This window comes from Anser brachyrhynchus (genome assembly GCF_964034855.1).
Source record: "Anser brachyrhynchus genome assembly, chromosome: 2".
Classification (NCBI taxonomy): Eukaryota; Metazoa; Chordata; class Aves; order Anseriformes; family Anatidae; genus Anser; species Anser brachyrhynchus.
The window spans coordinates 137,209,427-137,227,627 of NC_137695.1; the positions used below are offsets into that span (position 1 = coordinate 137,209,427).

Consider the following 18,201-nt stretch of genomic DNA (forward strand, 5'->3'; position numbering starts at 1 on the left):
CAAGCCCATGCCAGCGGCGCCCGCCCCGGGAGCCGGGGTAAACTGAGGCCAGGGCGGCGCCGAGGAAGCCATTTGCAGGACAACAAAAGGCTGCACGGCCAAAAACCCCGGACAGAAATAACGCATTCTTGGGTGCCATCTACCGGTACTTTCTCCCTTAAACTTTTACACCGGGCCCTTCTGCGACCCTTCGGCACTTTACGGAGCCGATCTCCGCCTGAGGCTACCTCAGGGTCCTGTCCCAGCGTCCTCCCACCCTCCGCCGAGCCAGTAGGGCGCGGGACCCCCGCTGCGGGAATCGTGTGGGGAAAAGCGGCCAAACCACCGAGGAGCCGCCACTTTACAGAGGACTCGCTGCCAACCCTCCCCGTCGAGGGGGTGAGGAAGGGGCCGTCCCCCTCGGCTGCACGGGCCGGGGTGAGCGACAGGAGGGGCGGAGCGGCAAAATGGCGGCCGCCGCCATGGCCGCGGGAGGGCTGCGTCCCGCGCCGTGCCACCGCCTGGTGAGGGCGGCGGGGGCCCGCGGCGGGCAGCCGTGGCTGAGGGAAGGCAGGGCGGCCGTGGCGGCAGGCTGGAGCCGGCCGGAGCCCGGGGGAGAGGTGCAGTACTGCGCCGAGCTGCTGCGGTGAGTCCTCGGGGGGGGAGGCCGGGCTCCGCCGCCCGCCCAGCCCGCCTCGGGGGTGGGGAGAGCCGGGGCCGGGGCCGGGCGGTGAGGGGGAGCCCGGCCCGGTCAGTGAGGGTAATCCGGCCCGGGGATGGGCCTGAGGAAATCTTAATGTGGGCCGGCTCCTTTCGTTGCGGGGACACCGACCTCCCCTTTTCGGGGGACGTGCGAGGTCCTGAGATGCCCCGCGGAGTGCCAGGGCCCTGCTCCTGTTGTGGTCTTTTCTCCTCGAGTAATATCGGGACCGCAAATAAAAACCTGCGGTGGAAACTGCTGGATAAATATTGGAACTGCAAGGCTGATTTAATCTGTAAACAGTGTTTTTTTTTTTTTTCTTCCTTCGTTCACAGCTGCTTTTCTTCAGAAGCATTGGACGTTTCCATTTCATTGTTTCAGATTATGCAGTGAAAGATCATCGAAACGGGCATTTAAAAATAATCAGTGCTTTCAGGTCTTGGTTACTGGGAAATAGTCAAACTTTCCAAGGACTCCTTGGAAAAACGAGCAGAGGAAATCCCCCAGCTGGACAGACCTGAAGTAGCTGGCCTGACCTTAAAGCAGGAGGGGGAGGATGCAAAAACATCTTTTCAAAAGCATCTGCCTTTGGTCAAAGCCCAAGGAGTAGGAGCACAGCCCGGAGGCTTTCAGGTCAGGGGACGCGTCCTGCTTTGCTTCTGGAGCTGCAAGCGATGTGCAACGCCCTCTGCTTGTTTCCTAGTCCCCAGGAGTTCAAAGGTACAGGGTTAGAGAAAGAAACCCATCTGCTGTGTAAAGACTCCTGGTTTCTATTTGGATGCTGTTGTTGATGAAAGCAGAGAGAAGGCTTCGAAGTGTGTATGGAAGGAGAGGAACAGGATAGTCGTCTCCAAACCGACAGCTGTAAAAGACACAAAGTCACATGTGGTCAGCGGTAGTAGTTGAAGTGGGACGGCTAATGCAGAGAAATGTGACCACCTTAAGTTTTCAACGAAGCAGCAAGCTGCAGATCTTTTCGGGTGCATCAGAATGCATAGCCAGTTTGTGGTTTAGTTGATAAAATTAGAGACTGTGGCTGTGTTTTCGTGGTTGCTCTACCCAGGGCTTACCTGTTACTCAGGAGATCAAAGGCTCTGTGTACAAGCAATATATACAGTTAAAATATTTTTGTTAGCGAACAACTGTGAACAGAATAGTTAGGTCCCAAGTCACAGAAGGTTAGCATCTTTTGTTATTTTCATTAGACATTTTTGTTGTTTTATATTAAAACATAAAAAAGACTACTTATAAAAATACACAAGTATTTACAGTAGTGAAATTAAAAGTGGTTATCCTTTTGGCATCATCTAATTGAAGCTGCTGTTCAAATAGGTCTTTTAAAACTGGCTTTAAGCTGTTTGATTAAAAATATTTTTCTGTAGCAGATACGTTTTCTTGATTCTTGCTGTTGATGATGTCTGCTCTGGAAGACAAACTTATGAACTGATGATGTTATTCAGTTTTACAATGTGGAAGAAATTCTTAAGACTCTAAACTTTTAATAACACTAAAAGACCAGTAATGGTCCTAATAAAATCTTCCTATTGTGGGTTAATATGTAAGCTTATATTTCTTTGAGAGGGAGACTATGAAACACTAGATAGCAGGCTACCTTAAATTCCCTCCTTTCTTCATTCCTTACCCTAACACACAGAGTTGGGTTGCAACATGATCTACCCTAATATGAACTTAGTTTTACATGCTGAGGCTTTGCTGAAGGTTCCAGAAAATTTGCATTTCTTCTGTTATGTCCAAGGGGGCAATGTCAACATAAAACTCACACTTTTTTTTTAAAAACTTTCTTTTTGGTACCTGCAATTTTTAAGCTTAGGGTAAGTGAAAAAAGTTACCAGAGAGAAGACAAATACCTCCGTTGTGCTGCTGTTTACTTTGTGAAATGTATTTCATTGTTTCCTTTCTGGAGGTAGTGGTGTTTCTGTGTTGTGTGAACAACCCAGGCAGACAGCATCGCTGGAACTTGGAAAAAGTGGCTGTAAACCTTGCAGCTCTGCCCAGGTTGGGCAATACTGGGTATTTTTACAGTCTGTTTAGGAAAAAAAAATCCTAGGATTTGAGCTGATGGTACTTTTCAGAAAGAGTCTTAACTGGGGGAGGTTTGATGCATCTGTTGTTTATTATGAACGTGGCCTTTAAAGCCTGCTAAAATCCCCAAATGCTGTTTTCTCATTGATGCTTGTGGATTTGCATCAGGAAAACAAGTTTCACAAGTATTAAGAAAACTCTAAGCATTTGCTAGCTATCAAGCTGCTGTGTGTTGCAGGAGTAAGAAACTGTTACATTTCATTTTTGTTTGGTGCTCTAAGTAGCAACCCTAATTTTAACCTCTGGCTTTAGTTTTTTTTTTTTTCTGTTTTAAGCCGACATTCAAAAGAAACAGAGGACATTTAAGAACAGCAGACTTCTTGAAAATGAGTAAATGTTTAACTTGACACCTACTTCTCCGTTCTTGAGACATAACTTGGCGTTGCTGCTTTTCTTCTAATGAAGAATCGGGTTGCAGGTTTATCGGAAAGTGCACAAATACTGTTCAAAACAAGCAGTTTAGCTTTCCTGAGGTGGCCAAGTGGTTTTGGTCATTACAGTTACGAATGATTTTGCAATTTATAATTGTTCCCCATGTGCTCTGATTGTTTTTAATTTAATGGCACACCCACGTGGTCAAATGAAAGCATATCACTTCAGACTGGCGGTGAGTTACCTGCTGGGAAACTGCCACTGCAGCACAGAGTTTTTATGCTTTTAATAAACAAAAACTTGGTGGTTAAGCAGGTACATTACTGCCAAACTCCACAGCACAAGCTTTTAAAGAAATTTGACTTCATGTCTAGAACACAGGCCTGGAGGTCAGACAATCTGGATTCAATTTGCAGTTCTGCCACGGGTTTGTTCCATGCCTTCAGCCAAATACCTTGAGATCAGGATCCGAGAGGTGTGTTGAGAGTTCAGCTTGCATCCCCCCTCTCTCAGAGCTTGCCTTATTTTAAAATAAGCTTAAAAGCTGCCACTTTTGCAGAGTCAGAGTTTTGAACTATAACTTATTCTTACTATTTTAGGAGTTCTATACTAAGCAACAACGTGCCTGATTTACATGGTGCTATAAATAATGTGTGTATTTTCTTTCCTTTTTATAGAAAGCGTGACTATGAAGGGTTTCTGTGTTCTCTGCTGTTGCCTGCAGAATCGCGAACCTCTGCTTTTGCTTTAAGAGCCTTCAATGTGGAACTGGCTCAGGCAGGTATTAAAATACACTTGCGATCTCTGGAAATGTGAAGTAACAGTTTCAGGACTCTAAATTACACCAGTAGCTGGTGTTTTGCTGAGATTTAACTTTTCATACTAGAAAGGGCAATGAATAAAGAAGCCAATACAAACCTCTGGTTTGGAATGGCCCTTGGAAAGTAGCCAGCTGCCCCCAATTTCTTCTGCTCATGTATGTAGTTTTTCTGACTCTCGTTTATGTTCTGCATTTTTGAAATGAAGTGTTAACAAACAGGCTGAGGTCCTTGCTGTTATTATGTGACTGCACCTATGTCCTGGCTTGAAATGCAGTGGTAGGATCAGAAAAGTGTAACTAGCCCCTGTGTTAAGAGGTCAGTCAAAAACCCGAATGATATAATCCGTCCCACGTCTTTCCTGGCAGGAGTTAGGTGAGGGAAATGCTTCCAGGAGGGAAGTCTGTAATTAGAGAGCTGTGGGAGGGGAGCGGCTGCACCCTCCCACTTCTGCTGGGCGGCCAAAACTGCCGGTGCAACCACAAACGTTGGTAACCTTTGCCAGGAAGGAGCAGTCCCAGAGATGTGCTGACCCAGCAACCCCCCGGGTGCAGCCTCTGTGCTGTGCTTCTGGCAGCCCTCGCAGGGCTTCGCTCCCTCACTGCTCTTAACCGCTGCTTCTTCTCCTGAGAGAAGAAAGCCAAGGTGGGAGTTGTCCAGAACTGAATTTCCACAGGTTTCAAAGTCAGGTTGTGGTGAATGTTTCATTTTTATTTACTCTCTGCAGTGTTCATATGGTTTGTTAGGAGTAAACAAAAATTCTGAGCCCTTCCCCTAGTGAGTTTGACTGTCCTGTGTCTGTCTTTCCAGTACAGACAGACCCAAGTGCCTTAAGGAGACTGTGAATTTCACTCCAGATATATCCTTTCCAGATCAAAGACTCCATAACTCAGAAGACTACAGGCCTGATGCGAATGCAGTTCTGGAGGAAAGCTGTGGAAGATATATACTGCGATAACCCACCCCATCAGCCAGTTGCTGTAGCACTATGGAGGGTAAAATACATCTGTATTGTCCCAAAATTCACTTGACCAAATCATTGCTGTGAGAAATAATTCTGTTGCTTTGTGTCTGCTGTGTTGCGTTGCTAACTGCATTATTTTATGTCAAACAGGTAATGTAAAGGGTGTGTATGTCTATGTGTGATGTTGTAAGTTACCTAGGAAGAGCAGAATTGGAAAAGGAGAATATTTAGGTAGGACCTACTTGGAGGCTCAGGCTTCTGTGAACCGACTGCTTTTTTCTCTTCTGTTTAGGAGAAGGGCAAAGGAAATTGCGCTAAACTGTAAGTTTACACCCTTCACACCTAGTTACTGGGCAACAGGGAGAATCTTCATGCAGTCTTTCTCCTTGCTGGAGATTTGTTTGGTGACTTCTATTTATATACGATGTTCTGTGCTGATCCTTTTGTGTGCATTGAGTAACAGGGAATGTACTTGTGAACTTTAACGGTTTATTTTTACCAAGACCCTGCATGTGAGTTCTGGCAGGCACTAGAACGTTGCTCAGGAAGTACACCTACAGATCCGTTCCTCTTCTGGTCATGGCTGAAGAAACATAAGTTTTTTTTAGATTGTTTTTTTTGTTGTTGTTTCTAGTAGTCAGACCTGCCATTGATATGTTTAATAGACAATTGAAGGCCTGGAGGCAGTATAAATGGATTTCCCCTCGATGCTGATTCAGCATCACAGAATAATTTAGTTTTTAGGGGCCTCTGGTTGTCAGCTAGTCCAGCTTCCCACTCAAAGCAGGTCAGACTTCAGAGTCAGTAGATCAGGTGTTCAGGGTCACGTTGAGTTTAATTTCTTCAGGGATGGAAATTCTGTAAGGCCTCTATAAGATCAGAACTTGTGTTAAAAGTAGGGATCTCTGAGCTCCTGGACTGGAAAAGTTGAATTTTGTCTAAATTTCCATAGCTGAATGCAGTTAAGATAGATCCCAGAGGCAGTTAGATGTACGGACCTGCTGAAGAACAGGCAGACAAAAGTGGGTTCTTCATCCAAGTATTTATCTGTGTTATTCCTGTTAAAAATCCCAGGAGAAGCAGAGCACCCACTGCAACGAGGGGTTAGAACAACGCAGTTCCTGTGGGATTGGAGCTTTTAACTTGTTGCCATCTTGGCTTCACATCCATTCTCTGCTGCACCTTTGAGACCACAAAAATGAGTCCTTTCCAAATCTTCTTTGAATGACTTTTAGCAGTGCTGAACCTTCAGTCTGTCCCTGATTTTTCCTCCTTCAAACGTGAAATAAAACATAAGCGAGCATTTGTTCCTGTCTACCAACGCTCAGATTAAAATTGGTTTTGAACAAGGTGCTGTTTGTTTAACTAAGAGAAAAGATAGGTAAAGCCAAGAAGTAAAATAAAGGAAAAACACCTGTTTAGTCACTTTTAGGAAGCCCAGAGCTATTCATAAGCATCTCCAGCTCATACAAAGTGTGTGCTGTAACCACAACAAAGTGTTTGTACGGTTAGGATGAAGACTGGCAAATGTTGTGAGCCTTTGTGCAAAGTTACGGGACTTAGAATATCACCCTGGCTGGATCTTTAACACAAACATTAAGATGCAGGATTGGTAGTTCTGCATGTCAGTCTGTCTGTGCCTTTGATTTTATTTTATTTTTTTTTGTTCTTTCTGTCTCCATTCCAGCCTGTGGCAAACTGCCCAGGAACAAGACGGTTTTCTCCCCAAATGCCTTCATCTCCTTTCCAAGGAGGAACTTGCTTTTGTGTAGCTTAACATACTTTTGTTTCTGAAGATATCATCTCATTTTAATTGTCTGAGTAGATTAGGTACAAGTCAGTTTTGGGTATGATTGTGTATATTTTTTCCATCACTTCTAATTTCAGGCTGCTCATGTGTATATCAGTGTGGGGCAGAAATGTTTATTAGCTGAAGCTTAACTTAGAAAAAAATCATCCAGATATAAATCATCCGGATAGTGAGATATAAATTGCAGCCCTTTGCAGCAGCTCTGACCGCCAGTCATAGTCCTTTCTCACAAAGCAGAAAATTGATTTTGAAGTGGAAGAAAGAAATGGCCCATCTCTCTGGTAAGATCTGACCTTACATGTGATTTCTCTGACGGAAGACCAATGTGAGACAATCCAAACAGAACTGGTTGCGAAATAAGCTGTTGAGAAATAATTCAGAAATTATTTTTAGGAGCTTTGTTACCTCTGACCGCTGCAGAGCACTGTAACAAACTAACAGCACAGCCTGTCCTGGTGACTTCTGAACTCGAGAAAATCCTCTCTCATATTTCTAAATCATATTTCTGTATTTCAGCGAATGCCCAAGAATGACCTATTTAAAGAGTGCAGCTTCACAAATCTTCGTGAATATCATTGCATTTCCTAGAAAGTAACATTGGGAAATAGATTGGCTGAAATCTTAAGTGTTGCAGAGCTGCTAATAGAACTAGCATGCCTTTGGCACAGTGTTTTTTATGTATACTGTGTTCTCACTGTTGAGTTTGTATGAAGACAGTTTTGATTTTCCAGGAAAAAATAATAATTTATCATGTTAAAAGTTTTTTCTAAAGTTTTGTATATTCCAGAATACTCAAATTTGGATTCTGAGAGATTTATGCACTAGTAAAGTATATAAATAGCCTATAAAAATATTTATAGAATAATTAATAGCTCAACTCTCAGTGACTTTAATGTAATTTTAGATGGCAACTGTATATTTTTTTCCTACTAGTATGTCCATTTTGAACATAAGAAAAGTGAAACCAAACGTCCCATTTCTGTGGAAGAAACCATTTTTAAAAACTTGAAAAATGAGGATGTGTTTGGATGACAGTGGTTCAAAATGGATGTAATGTACAAGTAGGGCAATTTAGCAGAAAAGTAGTATGAAAAATATCTTTCAACCTTCAGAATGCGGTACTACCATCAGTTTATATACGTTAACATGGATGTTTTATTTGATAATTTTCAGGCCGTCAAGAGGCATAACTTGACTAAAATGTGGTTCACGAAGATCATTGATGAAAGAGTAAGTATTTACCATTCAAAGTCTGATTCTGTTTTCAGTCATATTAGAATTTCTCCCCTTAATTTTATGAGTTTGTGTGTAAAAACGAGCTTAAGTAATTAATCTTTTCCAGACAGTGGTATTTCTCCTGAGAATGGTACTTTTTAATTTCCTTTTAGTTCTTCCGTAGTGCTCTTACTCATAATTTCTGCCCTTTTTGGCCAAAAAGGCTAATAGGATCCATTTAGAATTTTAGTGATGTAGCTTGTGAGTCCACACCTTTCTTGTTCCCTGCTCTGATAACCAGTGTATCTGTGCCCATGATTTCTGTTGTTGGCCTTTGTTTCTGATTTACAGTGGTTTCCCCTAGATGTTTCCATTGGGAGTTATGCTTGGATACCTTTCTGTATATAAATGAGGGAAGTCCTATTTTATATTAAATAGTGAGATCTTCATATTCACCTGTTAAGAATTTTGGAAAACTGCATTTTAATAGAAAAGGAAATGAAGATACATAAGAAGCAAGCCTCATGCATAGTCTCTTTTTGTGCCATTCCAATCCTGCCCCGTTCATTAACATCTTTTTTTATTCTTTCTCACCTCTTTTATTACCATGTCACTTTTGCCCCTAAATAGCCTTCTCTTACGATGAGTCATGGAAATAAAACCTCAAAATTGGAATGACCTCTCTGAACCTTTCTGCCACACTTTGCTGCTTTTTCCTGTTGTGGCTGTGGAGTTTTTGCTGAACATTAATTAATTTTAATGTATTAAATGAATTTTAATAATTAATTTTAATGTAAATCAGAACATTAAAATAACACGAATCTAAATATCCACCCTTTTTTGGGGAAAAATGAGAGGAACAATTTCAGTGGTACAGCAATGCTGCTACCAACTCTGACATAAGGGAAAGAATGAAAAGGTAAGGGCACAAATTTCTTAAAGTAGCTTCGCTACTGAAGCTGGTATCACTTAAATTTATACCTTGAGAAAATTGATAGCAGCAACGCTCTGCAAGCAATTGACTATGAAAGGCTTCAGAGTTTTTAAATCTTAAAACTGGTATATTTTAACCACAGAAGCTATTAGGACAGGAAGAATGATGGAGGGTGTTATATTTTTGGGGTGTTTGCATATGACTTTGAAACTCATGTGTATTTGATGGATTGTTTTTTTTGTGTGTGTGTGCATATTCTCAAGAATATATTCCTGTTCATCTAAATTTCTCTGTGCTTCAGTTTCTAATAAGGTATTAAATTTGGCACCTCGGTATCATTTTGTTTTGGCTGTATCTTTTTTTCTGGAAAATTCTGATGTGTCTTTATTGCACAAGGTTATAATTGCTCCAGTACCTGGACTTGGTTGCAGTTGCATGTAGTTTATGGTAGACTACCTCCAGGTTTTAATGCCTGTTTCTACCTGAGTGTATATTCCCTTTATCTCTTCATTTTGTCCTTTGTTTCTAACAGTAAATCAGTCTAATGTGTGTACAATAAAAAACTTACAGAAATAGCAGTTCTGTGTACCTTTTACTGAAGTTTTGTGTTCAAATTGCAGGAGAAGAATTTGGATGACAGAGCATACAGTAACATCCAGGAGCTTGAGACGTATGCTGAGAACACGCAGAGTGCTCTCTTGTACCTCACTTTGGAAATGCTGGGTAGGTGCTTTCCCCTTTTTAGGTCTTGTTGATGACTCATTAGTACTGGTATGATATTTATTGATGCTTCAAGACAAACAAACACTTTTTTTCCACCAAGGTTTAATTTCAGTATAGGTTGTCCCTTCAGATACCATCTTAATGTTCAACCATAAACCTAGAGTCTTAATTGCCCCTCTCCTGAAAGTACGCGCTTTCCTTAGAAACTGTTTAGTGGAAAGGTCATTGAAGTGTAGTTTCATACTTTGTTCTTTCTCTTAACAATGTCTTCTGTTTTCTTGTCCCTATTATGGAGTGTGGTAAGTTCAGCTCTCTCCTGTATTTTCTGATTGTCCCACTTGGCAGAACACAGAGTGCTGTAGTTACTCTGCAGCTATTGTTCTGTATTCTTGTGATCTGTACTGGCTATCTTGAAACAGTTGACTTCCAAACCTGTAAGGTTCCCTTGGTAATGTTGCAAATTTGGGTCTGAATCCTTGCTCCTTCCTAAAAGTTGGTAAAATATCAATGTTTAGGCTGAGCGCAAGTCATTGTTAACTCTTGTTCTTTGAGGCTTTTTTTTTCTTTTCATCCCTAGTTATATGTAAAGCCTGAGTTGCCCAGTCAGTAAGTTATACCTATTGATTCCTCCAAGCCACAGTCTGCTTTCTACTGCCATTACTAAAATAAATCCATGTAGTCTGCCTATAGTGACTATTTCCTAAAGGTCCTGAGACACATGCAAGGCTCAGGCAGGCTTGGGCAGTGATTCTGGTATGCCCAGTATCATTTCTAGGTGCCAGGCAGGCTCACTGATCTGTAACTCCTGTATCCTCATTTCTGTCTTTGTAGAATGTCGCTTCCGGTAGAACTTTAACTGTGAATTTTAATTTTCCTTTAAATTTTCATTTTATCCTGGGTCAGTCCCGTGATCAGTATAAGCCAATTTTACACGGTCTTGCCATGACGAGGGGTGGTGCTGCTGTACCCAACTCATCTTCCTCTTGTTTCAGTTCTAACACCAGCCGTGCAGTAGCCAAAGGTAGTTGTAGTGGTGATCTGATCCAGTTTACCATGTTACTATCTCATTGCTCACTACAGCACAAGGGAGGTGGCACAGAAATACGGGTTCAGTGGGGAAGCATAGCACCGTCCTTTTTGGCTTCGGGACACTGCTGAATCTGCTGCAGCTAATTGATGAAACGAGGAATCTCACACTTGAATGAATTCTCTGGCAGGAAAATCAGTTCTTGAAATACTGCTGTCTTGGAAGAAGGCATGCCAATTCTCTACACAAGGCTATGTAGAGATGGGTTGTATCTGAATAGGTGCTGCTCCACAAAGTACGCCCTTTACCAAAACTGGAACTAGCAATGAGGCATCTTGCTTCTGAATGTGGGAATCAACAAATTTCCCTGCTGCTTTGCACCTCTGAGGTCTCAAGGCAACTGAAACATAGGCAGTTCTATCATGGATCAATACACTCGTTAGCTAAATACTTAAATAGCTCTGTAATACACATCAGGGAAGACCCCTCAGAAGGGCTGGCAGTATGTTTCTAAACACATTATTTCTGCAATTTCAGGTGTGAGGGACATCCACGCCGACCATGCAGCCAGTCACATTGGGAAAGCGCAAGGCATAGTTACCTGTTTAAGAGCAACTCCGTACCATAGTGCAAGACAAAAGGTCTTTCTTCCCATGGACATTTGTATGTTGGTAAGAGAAAGGAGTTACCTGGATTTGAATAATATAAAGTTTCTAACTGTCTCAACACTAGATAGGAGATCACACTTAGTTAGCACAGAAATTTCGTGCCAAAAGAAGGGCAATAAAACTGGTGAAGGGTCTAGAGAACAAGTCTTATGAGGAGCAGCTGAGGGAGCTGGGGTTGTTTAGCCTGGAGAAAAGGAGGCTCAGGGGACACATTATTGTGATTTACAATTACCTCCTTTAGGATGTCGTAGCGAGGTAGGGATCGGGCTCTTCTCCTAAGCACCAAGTGATAAGATGAAATGGCCTAAAGTTGTGCCAGGGAAGGCTAAGGTTGGATATTAGGAGAAATTTCTTCACTGAAAGGGTTGTGAGGCACTGGAACAGGCAGCCCAGGGAAGTGGTTGAGTCACCGTCCCTGGAGTTCTTCAAGAAACATGTAGATGTAGAACTTCGTAGCATGGTTTAGTGGTGGACTTCAGTACTAGGTTAAAGGTTGGACTAGATGATCCTAGAGGTCTTTTCCAACCTGTATGATTCCATGAAACAGAATGCCTTTTTTAATTTATTCTTACAACAGTTTCTGCTGTGGCCCAGTAATACTCATGACTCAAAAGTCATGGTTTTATATCTTCTGGGAGGTGAGAGGAGTGACCTTCATGAAACTCCAGGGTGATTTTGTTTCCCCTTTTTTTAAAAATAAATAAATAAATAAATAAATCTAGTAGTATTTTCGCTTTAAGTATTCTGCAGAAGGCACAGACACTGAAGTAGGTTGGGTTTATAGGATTGTAGAAGGGAGCTGCTCCCTGCTTTCAGCCCTTCTGGGACTGGATGGTATGGGAGGCTTTCCAAGTTCTTTGGTTTTCAGCTGTAGCCTGAAAAATTCAGTCATCCTTGCTGCAGAAGGTGTTTTACAGTGAAGCTGCGTAGTTAAAGATCAGGAGACTGGCAGACAGCTTGCGTCCCTTCTGTGCAGACTGAGCATCTTGCAAGCATTTCAGCTGCTGGCAAGTATTGCGGAGTTATATTTGAATCTGGCCCTCCCGTGAAGCCTACCTGCCTGCCTTTGGACAGTTTTCACGTCTGAATGTTGCAGAGAACAGCAGGCAACCGGTGCAATTCTGAATCAATTCTTAATATACCATATTCTGTCTTCCTTTGGTCACTGTACTCACAGAATGTGTGGTGGGTGTGGTTTGTTTTTTTTTTTTCAAACCTGGTGGTGCACACCAATCCCAAGATAAGCGTGGCTTCTTTGTTAACTTCTCTTGGCCTTATTCTGCTTAATATTGCTTTTTGGTTTATGTTTTCAAAAATTGGGCATCTAAGCTGATCCAACTTCCCAAAACTTCAAAACCTGACTTGCTTATCTGACTGGCCACAATGTCTTTAGGGAGCAAGTTCGTGCAGAAAGAATCAGTACCAACTGTTCTCTTTGTTCTATTTTTTTTTCTAAGTGACCAAAAATAAAAAATAAAAGGGGTGGTGGTGCAGAGAGGAGGCAGCAGCAAAACGCACTTAGGCCCTTTCAGCCATATGCCTGTGGTTTGGTTGCTGGGATGGGCTTTTGAGGATTCTTATCTTTCGTGAAGCTAAAATGGAGCCTTGATATTTGTTGAAGGGTTTTTACTTTTTGATTTTCCTTCCCGTGTCTAGCATGGCGTTTCTCAAGAGGATTTCATAAGAGGCAAGCAAGAGAAAAATGTGAGAGATGTCATTTATGACATTGCCAGCCAGGCCCATATTCACCTAGAACATGTGAGTTTCCTTCCTTTTTTTTCTTTCTTTCTTTCCAATAAACATAATTGATGCTAACCTTTTACAAAACATTGTGAATATGTTGTTAGAAGATTTATAGCTGCATCAGAGGGCTGGATCCCCTCTCCTATAAGGACAGGCTGAGGGAGTTGGGATTGTTCAGCCTGGAGAAGAGAAGGCCCTGGGCAGACCTTACAGCGGCCTTCCAGTGCCTAAAGGGGGCCTGCAGGAAAGCTGGGGAGGGACTCTTTGTCAGAGGGTGTAGGGATAGGGCAAGGGGAAATGGCTTTAAACAGAAAGATGGGCGATTTAGATTAGATGTTAGAAGGTCTTCACTCAGAGGGCGGTGAGGCCCTGGCACAGGCTGCCCAGAGAAGCTGTGGATGCCCCATCCCTGGAGGTGCTCAAGGCCAGGCTGGATGGGGCTTTGGGCAACCTGGTGTGGTGGGAGGTGTCCCTGCCCATGGCAGGGGGCTGGAACTGGGTGGGCTTTAAGGTCCCTTCCAACCCAAACCATTCTGTGGTTCTGTGTGATACCTTATTTCAGATATTTTAAGCTTAGTTACTTTGAGAGAAATTTAAATTTAAGAAAAAAAAAAAACATTTAAATATTTTACAGCTACTTCTGTATGAATAAGATATTTATCTGTCTGTACAGATGTAGAGAAGACAGTTTTCTCACTACCAGGTCCAGTTGCATATATAAAAATACTGCCTAAAAGCCTTACTGCTGGGAGAGAAACTTCCAGCAGACTTTTATAAGTGCAAGAATACGCCAGCATGGGATCAGCACCGCAGAAGGTGCTTGTGAAGTACCATCTGCACAGCACAGTGGAATGGCTGCCAGGAAAGCAGGGCACGTTGGCTTTAACTGCTGCTTAGTGTGTGGGGAGGGAGGATCCGTTCCCCAACTTGACCAGCCGTGCTGAAAGCTGTGTTGGGAAAGGTGCTTTCTGTTTCTTTTCTGGCCCACAGCCAAGTGCGTTAGGAAAGACTTCTCTTTTTTTGGAACAGTTGATAATGAATCCTAAAGAAGTGCATAGGCCTTTTTTCCCTTTTTTTTATGTTGATGCTCTTATTCTAGACCCAATCTGAACTGCCTGTTGGTACCTAATTCAAAAGAATGCTTCATCAGCAGTGTTACATCTGCCTTTATCTGGAAAATAAAGCTTGCAAGAAGCACTGTAAAGAGTGTCTTGTGTCTACACGTATGTGTACAGATGTACTTTGAGCATTGCACCCAATGCTTCCAATAAAGGTGGTCTGAAAGGTACCACTGCAAAGGAAAGACGTGTCAGAAGTCTCTGCGTTTACCCCATTAATATAGTCCTCTACTGCAGCGTTATCCATGATCACAAAGTATTTTCTTCAGTAAAGCAGGAGAGCCCTTCTTCTTTTAAATTTTTCTGAAGGTAAAATGAGGCTCCCTCGTCTGTTCCATGAGTTGTTACCTAGTTGATTGATTTTTTTTTGTTCAAATGCAGCTAGTTGAGTAATTCTTTTTGTCACAGACATGTAGCCTCAGTCATTATTTTAATATAGACTATTTATAATTTATATTAGGTGCATTCCTGTTCATGCTGTTTTGCCTGATGTCTCTGTTTTTGTTGTCACGTGCCCAAGGAAACTGTTTATCCCGTTTGAGAAGCAGGGAACAGAAGAAGAAAATGCAAGGTCAAAACTGCCCACTATCTTTGATGTTCAAGCTGAAACCTCTTGATTTTTTTTTTTCCCATTACTCCTCTACCTGCAGTGCAGGGTGTATAAAACCTGCTGACTCGGGTTGTGATTGTGGTTACAGAAACACTGAGCACCTGGCCTGAAAAGTCTCATATCAGTGGTGGGAGGCACGGAAAATAAGCAATGTGTAGCTGTTGTCCAGCTGCTTAAAACTTGGTCGCTGGTATTGCATGGAAGCTTTGGGACAGAGACAGAGATAATTCAGTTCTTTAAGGCAGTTCTTTAGTCAGTTCTTTAACTAAGGCAGAACCTTAGGTCTTTTCCTTCCCACCCCATTCCTAGAGCCCTGCCCAAACTGCACACCGGGAGGTTCCTATGGAAAATATGTAATGTGATCATGTAATTGGAGACTATAAAGAAAAGCATGAACACAAAGAAAACAGATCAGGGCAATAATTAGCATTTTATTCAGTTGAGTATTGGTCTTGGCACCCTCTCCCTTTCCTTTTTTAATAGTCTTAATAAAAAAAATCCCTCTCTGAATACTTGCCCCAATCTCCGTCGTCATCAGTGGACGATAATGGGCAGTGGGGGATCTCTAGAGGATTCATACTACTTGAAACTGGTATTAAGAGGCAGTAATAGTAGGGTATTAGCCTCATTAATGATCAGATGGTCTTTGTTAATGCAAAAATAAAGATACTTTTTCCCCTAATGGACGAAATAGGCATTTGCTGGCAGTGTGTTCTGGAGATTTCAATGCTTCAGGTGAATGTAATGGGCTAGTGCCTTTAAATGCATCTATTCTATGCCTTTTTATTTTGCTTAAGGGCGTTCTCAACCACTACCCTCTGTCCTGGTTGGAATTATTTGGGGGTGGTGAAGCTTAAACCTGCAGAGGGTTTAACCATCTCAGAATTTGGCACGTGTTTTGGAGGATGAAGATAACAGTTATCATCCATCTTTCACAATCAAAAGAAACAATCTCAAAATGCTAAGTAAGTCTCAGGGATATTATATGAAGCATATTGCACTAATACGGCACTTGATCTTGGGAGAGAAGTTTCTGAAGTGTGGTCAGCTCTTCCTGAGACTGCTGCTGCTGACCAGCAGAGGGCAAAATAAGATAGTGAAGATTGCAGTTTTCTTTAGGACTTTGGTGTTTTGTTAGAATAAAAGCATATAATAAAAGGGCTGTGTCAGTCCCACAGTGAGCCCTTTGAAATGTGCTAGCAGGCTTTATTCGTTCCTCCTTTTTCTCTTAAGCGCTGTCTCCCACATTCCTCTAGGGTGGTCTCCTTTGGCTTTTTGCATTTATCTCAGCTATGCTCTATCAGTTTACCAGGGAAGATAACATGCTTTCTAAATAACAGTCACACAAACCCATTCTGAGTTAAGAAGATCAAGCAAGATTACTTTTTTTCTTTCATCTCACAATTAGTAAGCTAGAATATAAGATCAAGGAGCATAATTTTCCTTTTATATATATGCATAGTATTTCATCTCAAAGTTTTAAAATAATTTGCCCTGTGCAAAGATTCAGTATTTTTCCTTCCTAAAGTTTCAGCCACGATTTCTCTAGAAAAAATCTAGAAAAATAACAAACTCCTACATACTCATCAGTGTTTGTGAAGGGCTTTTTTGTTTGTTTTAGCAAAAGAAAGGGCAAAACTAGAAGGGATTCACTGTTTATAAATAAGCACTATGGAAGATTTGCTTCAGTTCTGTTAGATGTAGCTGAGTCGTACATGTGTTTAAACTGTAGGTTTGATTCAGCCGTGGTTTGGACTGTTTACACACAGCTACTGAGGACCTGAGGCACTGACTGAATACTTTCAGAGTCCCATGAATATAAACGGAGCATAACTGAAGTGCTGGGACTGACAGTAAGGCTGGACCAAAAAGGTCCAGACTAAAAGACTCAGAGAAAGGCATTTCTGGCCTTCCATCAGTGCTGTCCCTTGGGATGCAAAGAATTACTTGGTGGGTATAGCATAGCATATATTGCTATGCTATACTTGTTAAATCACATACAGCTTGGAACTTTGTAGGAGCGAGGGATGCTAATTTACATTGTTTTATTATTTATTACGTAAACTGTAAGGTTGTCAAAAGATGAAAGAGTTCTAGCAGGCGTCTCCCAGCATTACATACTTTGGGTAATTACTTTTGCATGGGGTGAGGGATGGTGCTGGCTTGCACGTAGTGAAAAATTACAGCTTCAGTATGTCAAAGTAAGCAGGGACGAAGCTCATTCTGTTGCCTCTAAATGTTACATACAGAGTATTTGATGTTTAATCTGAAATGTTAAACTCTCCTGATAAGTGTTTTTTTTTTTTTTTCCCACCTTACCCCATTTACTTTCAGGCTAGATCTTTCAGGAAGAAAGTTCCTGTGAAGGCATATCCTGCTTTTTACTGTACGGTGGGTGCGATATCGTGCACTGGTGAAATGATGGCCTCGTTTTTGTGCTAGTGTGTTTGTGAACAGGAGAGTATCACATTTAAGCATTGTTAACTAATGCTTCATGTGTCTATGGGAGAATGTGAATCCTAAAACTTCTGAAAGTCATAATGTTCCCTTCTGTGGAACCTCGTAGGTTTGATCAATGCTTCAATCCTTCTTTGTCTACGTAATTTCTCCAAAGGTGTCTGTGTATTCGTAGCCTATCTTTCTAATGCCAGGGGCCAAATCCTTGTCTGTTTTTATCATTGCTAGTTGGTCTAGTAGAAATTAATGCTCCTCTTCTCAAAAGTTGCCTTTTCTGTATCCTTCAAGTGCGATGGTTACACTACCACTTGCTAAAACAGGCAAACTGTCAAGCCTTTTTGCAGTTCCTTATCGGGTTCATGTATCGCTTTTTAAATTTAATGCCCAATTATTTGTGTGCGCCATATGGACTAAGCTTTTTTTTTCTTTTCTTTTCTAGGTTGCTTTAGATGCTTATTTATATAATATACGGAAAGTGGACTTCAATATATTTCATCCAAGCTTACAAAAGAGGAGTACATTATTACCATTGTATTTATATATTAGATCTTGGAAAAAAACATATTAAAATTTTCTTAACATAAGATTTTCTCAGACTGCTGCGTTTTTATTCTTTAATGTCTTCACTTGATAGAATTGTTAAGTGTCTGACTTCGCACTTCTGCAAACTGCTGTTCCTGGGAAGCAGCAGATGTGCATGAACTGTAGCTGTCAGCCTGCTGGCAGTAGTTAAGTTTGTTCTTGGAATATTAGGCCGATATCTCTGCTTCACAAGTCTGCCAAGTCATATGTCTTTGTCTGAGATTACTCTTTTTGTCTCATTTCTTGTAATAACAGCAATGTGATAGAGCTCTTCTTGGACAAATTCTGTACTAGTGGATACTTCTGATAGCTTCCTTTTCACTGCCAAAAAGAAACACCAACAAAAACCCCACCTTTGTTTGTGCCCTGAAGCAGTTA

General features: G+C 41.7%; 1 protein-coding gene across 10 annotated transcripts; it reads left to right on the forward strand.

Annotated features, from left to right (window-relative positions):
- The first annotated feature begins 2 nt into the window (after positions 1 to 2).
- On the forward strand, positions 3 to 17,824 carry NDUFAF6 (NADH:ubiquinone oxidoreductase complex assembly factor 6). Of its 10 annotated transcripts, XM_080583110.1 has the most exons (11): positions 486 to 625; positions 1,015 to 1,399; positions 3,832 to 3,931; positions 4,845 to 4,967; positions 5,229 to 5,257; positions 7,920 to 7,976; positions 9,516 to 9,618; positions 11,183 to 11,316; positions 12,970 to 13,071; positions 17,119 to 17,175; positions 17,681 to 17,824. In XM_080583110.1, the coding sequence occupies exons 6-11, from the start codon at positions 7,947 to 7,949 to the stop codon at positions 17,807 to 17,809; spliced, it is 555 nt and encodes a 184-aa protein (XP_080439236.1). In that variant the 5' UTR covers positions 486 to 625; positions 1,015 to 1,399; positions 3,832 to 3,931; positions 4,845 to 4,967; positions 5,229 to 5,257; positions 7,920 to 7,946; the 3' UTR covers positions 17,810 to 17,824. The 10 variants fall into 10 exon arrangements, 9 of the variants coding, with proteins under 9 accessions (XP_080439239.1, XP_080439240.1, XP_080439237.1 ...); XR_013947690.1 differs by lacking the exons at positions 1,015 to 1,399; positions 5,229 to 5,257 and adding an exon at positions 14,635 to 14,745 and having other exon boundaries at positions 424 to 625; XM_080583112.1 differs by lacking the exon at positions 5,229 to 5,257 and having other exon boundaries at positions 3,832 to 3,935.
- Positions 17,825 to 18,201: the final 377 nt, after the last annotated feature.

Bases quoted from the DNA above. Each gene is read 5' to 3' on its own strand.
- NDUFAF6 (XM_080583109.1), top strand. From the start codon at position 447: ATGGCGGCCGCCGCCATGGCCGCGGGAGGGCTGCGTCCCGCGCCGTGC. The intron at 4,968-7,919 runs GTAAAATACATC...GATAATTTTCAG, and splicing joins TTGCTGTAGCACTATGGAGG to GCCGTCAAGAGGCATAACTT. The intron at 7,977-9,515 runs GTAAGTATTTAC...TTCAAATTGCAG, and splicing joins CGAAGATCATTGATGAAAGA to GAGAAGAATTTGGATGACAG.